At 28.0% G+C, this 11,468-nt stretch overlaps 2 protein-coding genes across 2 annotated transcripts; both read right to left on the bottom strand.

Moving 5' to 3' along the window:
- Positions 1 to 634: 634 nt before the first annotated feature.
- Positions 635 to 2,255, bottom strand: LOC114166968. The gene is made up of 4 exons (XM_028051848.1): positions 2,226 to 2,255; positions 1,254 to 2,096; positions 1,010 to 1,153; positions 635 to 865 (listed from the first exon to the last, which is right to left on the bottom strand). Exons 1-4 carry the CDS (start codon positions 2,253 to 2,255, stop codon positions 635 to 637), a joined length of 1,248 nt encoding a protein of 415 aa, XP_027907649.1.
- A 6,340-nt stretch (positions 2,256 to 8,595) lies between these two features.
- On the bottom strand, positions 8,596 to 10,216 carry LOC114166967. The gene is made up of 4 exons (XM_028051847.1): positions 10,187 to 10,216; positions 9,215 to 10,057; positions 8,971 to 9,114; positions 8,596 to 8,826 (listed from the first exon to the last, which is right to left on the bottom strand). The coding sequence occupies exons 1-4, from the start codon at positions 10,214 to 10,216 to the stop codon at positions 8,596 to 8,598; spliced, it is 1,248 nt and encodes a 415-aa protein (XP_027907648.1).
- Positions 10,217 to 11,468: the final 1,252 nt, after the last annotated feature.

Genomic DNA, 11,468 nt, shown 5'->3' with positions numbered 1-11,468 from the left:
AATTTAGTGAGGAGGAAATAAAATTTACCAACTATTTATTTTTTATTTTTTAGTTATTTTTTATTCAATTGTATATTTCTCTATTTTTAAAACGGATGGTTGTTCAAGTTTTTTAGTCCACGTTGTGAAGGAAGATAATAATTTAAAAATGTTTACAAAAATGATTTCTATTAATAGTAAAAATAAGTGACATTATTATATTCATTACTTAAATTTTATCAATTAAATTTATTATTTATTGTATATGATTCAAATGAATTTAAGTCATTATCATTATTATATTTTTATTAGCGGACTATAATGATGGGCAAACATAACAGAAAATTATAACCTACGAGTTTACGAGATCATTTTAAGCATGAAAACAAAGCAACTGAATTTGAAACAAAAAGAAAATAATAGGTTCTTGAAGTATCAAATTCTTTAAATTGGACGAAAAATGACTTATTTAATTTTTATAGTGTTTCCCCTCTTTTATAGATCACTTAATGTTATATACAATAATAAAGAAAACAAAGCATAAAGTAAGATAAGAGTGTAAGGAATTTTGAAACTTCTTTTATGATGAAACAAACTATCTCGAAAACAAATTAAGAAAAAGGTGAAGAAAAATTAAATATTTTTAATTAGACTTTTAATATCCTTGTGGTATATTGTCTGCAAGATACATGTAGAAATGACCCATAGCTCCCGTGCGAAATTCATTTTTATATCTAGATTCCACGGTTAAAACTTCACCATCTTCAATCTTGATAGATCCAGGTTGTGGATAACAAACCGACATTCCAGTCAAATATCCTTCTTCATTTCCTGGTTCGTTTCCTGTTCCATATTTTGGAGTTGAAGTACATAAAGTCCTTCCATCCTAAAATATATATATAAAAAAATTATAGTTATAGATGCATTACCATATGACACATCTTGCAATCACAAGGTAATAAAATAAAATAACAAAGCCAATAAATCAATCACAAAAAGAATTCATTATAATCACATAATTATTTAACACCTGTCCATATAAAGTTGCATTCACAACTCCTGAATGCATATGGGCAGTACCAAATATTAGATAGCCTCCTTTTTCCATTGGTATATCTGCCTTTTGGATGTGAGGAGTGTCACTAACATTATTTGGTTCAATTGTATACTCTGCCTGCAAGGAAATACAATTTTTTTTGTTTTTTACTCAATGTAATGAAAACTAAAAGGTTTATTTACTTTTGTTAAAGTGAAATATTGAAAAAATCATCTACCTGACAATCATGAATTATTTGGGAACCGTTTGATCTCACTTTATCTGTTGAGTCGAGTATATAAACCTTAACGGGTACCTGATATTCATTCCAATCAACCCAACTTATATTGTATCTTAAGGAAACTTTTCTTCTTGGACCTTGAAAATCTTCTCTTAGTTTGCATTGTACATTATCTTGACAACAAAATAGTCCACCTTTATAGTTTGTAGGAGTCAACTTTTGGTTATGTATATCTTTGGTGACATTATAAAAGTCTTTTGGAAGATTAATAAGGTCACATCTACATTCTGTGCAACCTTTCTTGTCTTCTGCACCACGTATGTCAATGACCATGATGTTGAGCAACCACTTCTCTTCATATCCATTCTGAATATTTGCAGGGTTACCTACTTCTATTGCAAAAGGATCATGAATTTTTGATGTTGTTCCTCGTGATTCAACTCCAAATCCCCAATAGTGTGGAAGAATATAGTCATTACATGTGCCTTCATTTCTTAGATAAATAAAATCTTCTGGACGAATAAGCTTAGGATTGTGTGACATAGTAACATTTTGATGGTACTTTATGGTAAACCAATGGTGTAGGTATGTTTCATATGAAGGTATAGAATTTCCTTCTTGATCAACTAGTTCAGCATCAAAACTTTTAACTCCAATGTGACCTTTAGGAAACTCTATATCCATGAATGTTTTTGATATAATTAATCCCGGTTCCATTTCAAAACTTTCAGATACAAAAGTACCTGTCTTGATAAGATTTATAGGATTTTGATATAGTGAATATGAGGTATTTGGTAGCAGAAGAAGTATTGAAAATGAAAATATAAACTTCACATTCACCTGCATAAATCAAGTATCGTTACATAACTTCCTATGATTTTGTTTATGTACTTTTAAGTACAAGTCAAATAAATGATAAAATAGTAGAGAGATAAAGTAAATTAAAAAAATAATATAAATGATGCATACCATGTGTGAACAATATGAAGGATTGGTCATTGTGAATATTCAATCTTATTTAAAATTATAAGTAATTGTCGATAAAAGTTTGTGTGCATATGAATGTTTCTTCTTTTGATGCTTTTATAGTAAAATTTTTGAAATGATACATCTGGCATATCCAAATATATATTCACCACGTGCATTTTTTTGTTTGCTTTTCTGTTGGTTGTTGTAACAGGTGTTTTGAGTTTACACCTAAATGTTTTAAATAAAAATAGTTAAAAGTTATGTAAGACATTAAACCAATCTTTTACTATTTTTATATATAACAAGTTGGTTTCAGTTGAGAATACAAGTCAATATTTTTTTTTTTTAAAAAATTTAGAACACTTTTTTTTATTAAGTTTGTTACTTAGTGTATTTTCAAGTTTATAGTAAAAATTTTACCTAAACACAAGAAAATGTGTATCTCATACATTGCATATTAACCAACATATACCACTAAAATGTCATAGAAAACACAAAAATTATGAATCACAAAATATTATGTGATTTCTGACCTTTTAATTTCAAAACAAATTTTAGATATTTTTACTCCATGGTAAGATTTACCAAACCAATATATATTTGTCAAGGAAAAAAAAAACAAAGGAAAACTGATTATTAAAAACATTTATCTTTCTTATTTTCTTTTATTGCTAATTTTTGTTTCATTTGAAATTTTTTTATTTTCCTAACATAATTTCAATGGTTCAACCCAACAACCTACTTTGGGTTGTCTCGCCTAAGTCATAAACTAGCATACTAAAAGCAAGGTAGGGTAGGCTAGTCCACTAGCCCATTTGTTTTAAAAATTAAAACCAAAATAAAAATAATTTGAAAGATTAAATTTTATATATTATATTATTTGAGGGTCATATGTAATAGTATTTTTTCTTAAAGAGTTAAATATGTTTTTGGTCTATTAACTATAAATAAAAATTGGAATTAGTTCATCATCTTTATATATGTGTGAATTTAGTCCTTTTAACCAAATTTTGTTACGTTAAAGGACCAAAAACATATTTAACCCTAACTTATAACCATCTTAAGTTTGTACCTATGTTTTAGTTAGTGAAACTCATGATAGTTTAAGATCACCAACCTTTTTTTTTTTTTATATCAAAGTGTTTTAGTCAGAAGTGACTAAGTCCAAAACATACTTATGATAAGTCAGAAGTGATTGTATCTAAATAATATTTATGGCTTTGACCATGGTTTTGTTTAAAAAAGTATTTGTCATTTAACTGTGCATCTATCTTGCATCTATCTTGTTTTAGTTGAGTCTGATTATATTTGTCAAATATTTAACTTAGGGTTAAATATGTTTTTTGTCCCTTAACTATTACAACAAAATGCAAATGGTCCATGCTCAATTTTTATTTTGTTTGGTCCCCTTACTTTAAAAAATAATGGTTTTAGTCCTTCATTTTTAACAACATTAATTTTTTTCCCATGTGGCAAATGTTGTTCCACTTAAGTGTTTGTCATACTTACACGTAAAGGGACGCGCGTGTCCCACGCATTTAATTTTTATGTTTTTAATGAGAATTAATTTTTTATAAAATGTAGCAACACCACTTTCAAATGTTTTAATTACAAATTGAATCAATTGTGAAATGTAAGTTTTCTTTGTCAACAAAGGTGGAAGGTTTCTTTGTGCCATGAATATAGGTGGATAGGTTTTTTGCGTCAAAACCATCCTTATCACATACTGAGCACATCACGAATAATCTTTAAACACACCACATATTACATGCATAGCATCATATTACATACTTTCATAATACAATTAGTCAGTTACAGAAACCATAAAGCAACTAAACAAATCTACCCAAATCTCGCTTAAGCTAAAAGGTCTCGCTCATGCGAAAGGGGATTCTTTTGCTCAAGTGAGCCATTCTTGCCTGGACGAGATTCACAATAGAGAGCACTATGATTTCCAGCACATGCTAGAGTTTCTCGCTTAGGCGAGACTACTCTCGCTCAAGCGACAAATCTTCGCTTGGGAAACAACTCACACAAAAGGCAAATGTGAGTTTTTGCTATTTTTGTTTGGGCGAGAACAACATATTCTCACCTGCTCTCAACATGCAAGCTCAGAAAATCACATCAACATACACTAGTATTCAATCCAACCTAGTGTACCCAACAAACCAACAAAAATACATGCATATCAGAATCCTAGAAAGCAACATATTTGAAAATTTTACATGATGGTCTAGTTTCCCTTACCTTGAAACTGAAAAACGAACTTACAAAGATGAAAGCCTTAGGTAGAGGTGAGCACCACACCCAAACAGTCCGAAGAATTGAAACGTAAGAGCATAGGGAGACGAAACGATGCTCTTACACAAGACTCCAAACTGGAAACAAAAGATACGAGACTAGGCTTTGGAGTTTTCGACTTACACAAAGAATAAGAAGTTCACTCAGGTATGTAGGGAACTCCGCACTGGACACTAACTCAACTTATGCTCCAGTGAGAGAAAAGAGGTGGGATCTTTGTAGTTTGAGAGAAAACTAAGAGGAAAGGTGGAGTGGGAAATTGAAAAAGTTTTTGAAGAAGAAAAAAAAGAAAATTAGGTGGGCCTTGCCCTTTTTCATTTAACTGAGTTCATATATCTTAAAATAAAAAAACGGGTATAGTTGAGGGATAAAAAATATATTTAATTCTTTATCTTATTAGTCAAATACATCTCTTATGAAAAATATATTGAGGTTGCAATATATTCTTTTAACTTAAGCTTAGTCAAACATTAGTTTATTTACTTTTTAAATCTTAAATACACAATTGAACTCTTATTTATTATGTATTTAACGTTTTCAGACCAACATAATAGTTGAAATATTGATTTATTTTACCTTCTGTGATTCAATCTACTTCTGATTTCTATTTCTATTAAGTTCTTAAGATCATATGATTTTATATTTCTATTTTTTCAAACTTTGCAAAATCTTCAATTTTGGTTTAGTTCGCGGTTCTGTATACGTTTTATTCCTTTATTATAATACAGTTAGGTATAAAGTATTCACTTAAGATGCCGTAAGAAATTATTTTAATTAAAATATAAAATTAAAATAAATGCATGCAAATTTAAATATTCTAAACAAAAATTATAAAATTTCTAAAATTTCATAACTATATTGTAAAAAAAATTCAAAAAATTGCCATTGTTAATTTAGGGGATAAAGATTACAAATCAGACAATATATATATATATATATATATATATATATATATATATATATATATATATATGTATGTATGAGATGTACAAAGAATATTTGTAGGTAGAATTTATAAAGTAACCAACAACATTTTTATCTCTTTTGAATCATATTCTAACACCCCTCGTTGATTCAAAACCTTATGAGCAAAAACATACAACTTTTGAAGATTAGTTCAATTTCTTAAATATTTCACTTTTCAAAGCTTTAGTCATAATTTTGTCATTTGCTCTTCTATTTTGCAATGCTTCAATTTGATCACACCTTTACTTACTTGATCTTGAGAAAATGAAACTTTGTATCCATGCGTTTCTTTCTACCATGACATTAATGTCAACAATTAATTCAACATTATTGTTAAAAGATACATTTAACTCATTAAGTAAATAATATAACCGTAGTGCTTGATAAGTAGTTGAACAAGCTGCAATGTATTTTGCTTCATAGGTTGATACTGGCATCTCCTTTGAGCTTCATGATGTTGGAGATCTAAATAAGAGAAAAACTTGTCCCATAATGCTTATTCTACTCGTTAAATCTTCATTCCAATTGGAATATGAATAAGCATTCAAACTTAAGCTATCATATTCTTTCATTTTATAGGAAAACAAATTTTTGTATTCTAGGGTTGCATTTAGATACCTTATGATCCTCTTAGCAACTAGCCAATGTGATTACTTAGGATAACTCATAAGTATACTTACTAGTCCAACATTGAAAGCAATTTTTGGTATGCTTTGACAAATAAATCACAAACTACCAACAATATGTCTTAATAATGTTCCATCAATCGAAGCTTCATCTTAACTTGTTACAAGTTTCAGATTGACCTTAATTGGAGTTTCTGCAATGTTACACTCTAAATGTTGAACTTCTTCAATACTTCAAAGATATATTTTCTTTTGTGCATAGAGACACCTTTTTCAATGTAGATATACTCTAATCCCAAAAAATACTATAGAATACTCAAGTTTATCATTTTGAACTCCAACTTTTAAAATTTGGCTAAGGGATTCAATACCAATTGCACTGCTACCAGTAATCAACAAATCATCAACATGTATGCAAATAATGAGAACCTCATTTAAACTCACAATCTTCACATAAACACTATTTCATCTATATTTCTCCTTTACTTATGCACACGTTTCGACCATGACTCTGCACAATATATATCAAGCATATCTATATGTAAAGAGTCATATTTGTTAAAATGGTTAAATGTTTTTGGTCCCTTAACTTTCAGTGAATTTTGGAATTAGTCAATTTTGAAACTTTGGACCAATCTAATCCTTCATCTTTCGAAATACATGGATTTAGTCCTTTTAATCAAATTTTGTTAAGTTTATTTGATATTTCAAGCGCGTTTCATAATAGTATTTGACTTAACACTAAAGCAAAAATGTGTGAAACAGTATAAACAACTTAAATATAATCCTGAAATGCATACGAAACATCAAATAAACCTAACAAAATATGATTAAAAGGAGTAAATCCACGTATTTCGAAACTTTTAATCAAATTTTGTTAAGTTTATTTGATATTTCAAGCACGTTTCATAATAGTATTTGACTTAACATTAAAGCAAAAATGTGTGAAATAGTATAAACAACTTAAATGCAATCCTGAAATGCGTACGAAACATCAAATAAACCTAACAAAATCTGATTAAAAGGAGTAAATCCACGTATTTCGAAAGATGAAAGACTAAATTGGTCCAAAGTTTCGAAATAGACTAATTCCAAAATTTACTGAAAGTTAAGGGATTAAAAACATATTTAACCTTTGTTATATAGATCCAAGAAGTTAAAAGAGAAAAACATAAATTTCCTACATAATATTTTATTTGGGGAAGAGTATTAAATTGGTATTCTTCACTTTGTAAAGATACCCACACAACATGTTAGACTTTAGGCAACACAAGATTTGGTAACAATATAAAATTGTTGTCTAAACAGGGAAAATGTAATTAGTTTAGAAAATTTAATTATTATTTATACCATTTATTTTAAAAGTTGTTTCTTATTGATATATGGAAACATGTAATAAATTTTTGTCCACCGTAACTTATGAATTGTAGATACTTTAAATTGGATAACTTAAATTAACATATATAATCATCTTTGTTCTCCTATTATTATGTGATTGCAGTTATGAGTGACATCTAAGAATACTTAATCTTATAAAAAAATTGAGAAACATAATCGGAAAAGGTTATTTCTCGTGTTTGTAATAAGTTTTGATTATAGAACTTATATGTTTCTTCAAAGAAGCATTAAACCAGGTAATCCAATATAAATTGTTGTGTTTTTTGTTTATCTATTAGATCATCTAAGGCTTACCAAGAAAAAAATTATAACTTTATTCAATCCTCTTATAAAGTTTGCCTCCTACTTCATCAAGATTACTACATGAGGTAAACTTGCTATAAAATAGACCTTAAAACTAATAAAAGATTAATTGATAAATAAATAGTTAACAATTAGCTAAAATCAATTTAGTGAGGAGGAAATAAAATTTACCAACTATTTATTTTTTATTTTTTAGTTATTTTTTATTCAATTGTATATTTCTCTATTTTTAAAATGGATGGTTGTTCAAGTTTTTTAGTCCACGTTGTGAAGGAAGATAATAATTTAAAAATGTTTACAAAAATGATTTCTATTAATAGTAAAAATAAGTGACATTATTATATTCATTACTTAAATTTTATCAATTAAATTTATTATTTATTGTATATGATTCAAATGAATTTAAGTCATTATCATTATTATATTTTTATTAGCGGACTATAATGATGGGCAAACATAACAGAAAATTATAACCTACGAGTTTACGAGATCATTTTAAGCATGAAAACAAAGCAACTGAATTTGAAACAAAAGAAAATAATAGGTTCTTGAAGTATCAAATTCTTTAAATTGGACGAAAAATGACTTATTTAATTTTTATAGTGTTTCCCCTCTTTTATAGATCACTTAATGTTATATACAATAATAAAGAAAACAAAGCATAAAGTAAGATAAGAGTGTAAGGAATTTTGAAACTTCTTTTATGATGAAACAAACTATCTCGAAAACAAATTAAGAAAAAGGTGAAGAAAAATTAAATATTTTTAATTAGACTTTTAATATCCTTGTGGTATATTGTCTGCAAGATACATGTAGAAATGACCCATAGCTCCCGTGCGAAATTCATTTTTATATCTAGATTCCACGGTTAAAACTTCACCATCTTCAATCTTGATAGATCCAGGTTGTGGATAACAAACCGACATTCCAGTCAAATATCCTTCTTCATTTCCTGGTTCGTTTCCTGTTCCATATTTTGGAGTTGAAGTACATAAAGTCCTTCCATCCTAAAATATATATATAAAAAAATTATAGTTATAGATGCATTACCATATGACACATCTTGCAATCACAAGGTAATAAAATAAAATAACAAAGCCAATAAATCAATCACAAAAAGAATTCATTATAATCACATAATTATTTAACACCTGTCCATATAAAGTTGCATTCACAACTCCTGAATGCATATGGGCAGTACCAAATATTAGATAGCCTCCTTTTTCCATTGGTATATCTGCCTTTTGGATGTGAGGAGTGTCACTAACATTATTTGGTTCAATTGTATACTCTGCCTGCAAGGAAATACAATTTTTTTTGTTTTTTACTCAATGTAATGAAAACTAAAAGGTTTATTTACTTTTGTTAAAGTGAAATATTGAAAAAATCATCTACCTGACAATCATGAATTATTTGGGAACCGTTTGATCTCACTTTATCTGTTGAGTCGAGTATATAAACCTTAACGGGTACCTGATATTCATTCCAATCAACCCAACTTATATTGTATCTTAAGGAAACTTTTCTTCTTGGACCTTGAAAATCTTCTCTTAGTTTGCATTGTACATTATCTTGACAACAAAATAGTCCACCTTTATAGTTTGTAGGAGTCAACTTTTGGTTATGTATATCTTTGGTGACATTATAAAAGTCTTTTGGAAGATTAATAAGGTCACATCTACATTCTGTGCAACCTTTCTTGTCTTCTGCACCACGTATGTCAATGACCATGATGTTGAGCAACCACTTCTCTTCATATCCATTCTGAATATTTGCAGGGTTACCTACTTCTATTGCAAAAGGATCATGAATTTTTGATGTTGTTCCTCGTGATTCAACTCCAAATCCCCAATAGTGTGGAAGAATATAGTCATTACATGTGCCTTCATTTCTTAGATAAATAAAATCTTCTGGACGAATAAGCTTAGGATTGTGTGACATAGTAACATTTTGATGGTACTTTATGGTAAACCAATGGTGTAGGTATGTTTCATATGAAGGTATAGAATTTCCTTCTTGATCAACTAGTTCAGCATCAAAACTTTTAACTCCAATGTGACCTTTAGGAAACTCTATATCCATGAATGTTTTTGATATAATTAATCCCGGTTCCATTTCAAAACTTTCAGATACAAAAGTACCTGTCTTGATAAGATTTATAGGATTTTGATATAGTGAATATGAGGTATTTGGTAGCAGAAGAAGTATTGAAAATGAAAATATAAACTTCACATTCACCTGCATAAATCAAGTATCGTTACATAACTTCCTATGATTTTGTTTATGTACTTTTAAGTACAAGTCAAATAAATGATAAAATAGTAGAGAGATAAAGTAAATTAAAAAAATAATATAAATGATGCATACCATGTGTGAACAATATGAAGGATTGGTCATTGTGAATATTCAATCTTATTTAAAATTATAAGTAATTGTCGATAAAAGTTTGTGTGCATATGAATGTTTCTTCTTTTGATGCTTTTATAGTAAAATTTTTGAAATGATACATCTGGCATATCTAAATATATATTCACCACGTGCATTTTTTTGTTTGCTTTTCTGTTGGTTGTTGTAACAGGTGTTTTGAGTTTACACCTAAATGTTTTAAATAAAAATAGTTAAAAGTTATGTAAGACATTAAACCAATCTTTTACTATTTTTATATATAACAAGTTGGTTTCAGTTGAGAATACAAGTCAATATTTTTTTTTTAAAAAATTTAGAACACTTTTTTTTATTAAGTTTGTTACTTAGTGTATTTTCAAGTTTATAGTAAAAATTTTACCTAAACACAAGAAAATGTGTATCTCATACATTGCATATTAACCAACATATACCACTAAAATGTCATAGAAAACACAAAAATTATGAATCACAAAATATTATGTGATTTCTGACCTTTTAATTTCAAAACAAATTTTAGATATTTTTACTCCATGGTAAGATTTACCAAACCAATATATATTTGTCAAGGAAAAAAAAAACAAAGGAAAACTGATTATTAAAAACATTTATCTTTCTTATTTTCTTTTATTGCTAATTTTTGTTTCATTTGAAATTTTTTTATTTTCCTAACATAATTTCAATGGTTCAACCCAACAACCTACTTTGGGTTGTCTCGCCTAAGTCATAAACTAGCATACTAAAAGCAAGGTAGGGTAGGCTAGTCCACTAGCCCATTTGTTTTAAAAATTAAAACCAAAATAAAAATAATTTGAAAGATTAAATTTTATATATTATATTATTTGAGGGTCATATGTAATAGTATTTTTTCTTAAAGAGTTAAATATGTTTTTGGTCTATTAACTATAAATAAAAATTGGAATTAGTTCATCATCTTTATATATGTGTGAATTTAGTCCTTTTAACCAAATTTTGTTACGTTAAAGGACCAAAAACATATTTAACCCTAACTTATAACCATCTTAAGTTTGTACCTATGTTTTAGTTAGTGAAACTCATGATAGTTTAAGATCACCAACCTTTTTTTTTTTATATCAAAGTGTTTTAGTCAGAAGTGACTAAGTCCAAAACATACTTATGATAAGTCAGAAGTGATTGTATCTAAATAATATTTATGGCTTTGACCATGGTTTTGTTTAAAAAAGTATTTGTCATTTAACTGTGCATCTATCTTGCATCTATCTTG

The sequence above is a fragment of the Vigna unguiculata genome, chromosome 10 (assembly GCF_004118075.2).
Source record: "Vigna unguiculata cultivar IT97K-499-35 chromosome 10, ASM411807v1, whole genome shotgun sequence".
NCBI lineage: Eukaryota > Viridiplantae > Streptophyta > Magnoliopsida > Fabales > Fabaceae > Vigna > Vigna unguiculata.
The sequence above is the reverse complement of the archived record's forward strand: the minus strand, read 5'-3'. Positions and strand labels throughout refer to the sequence as shown.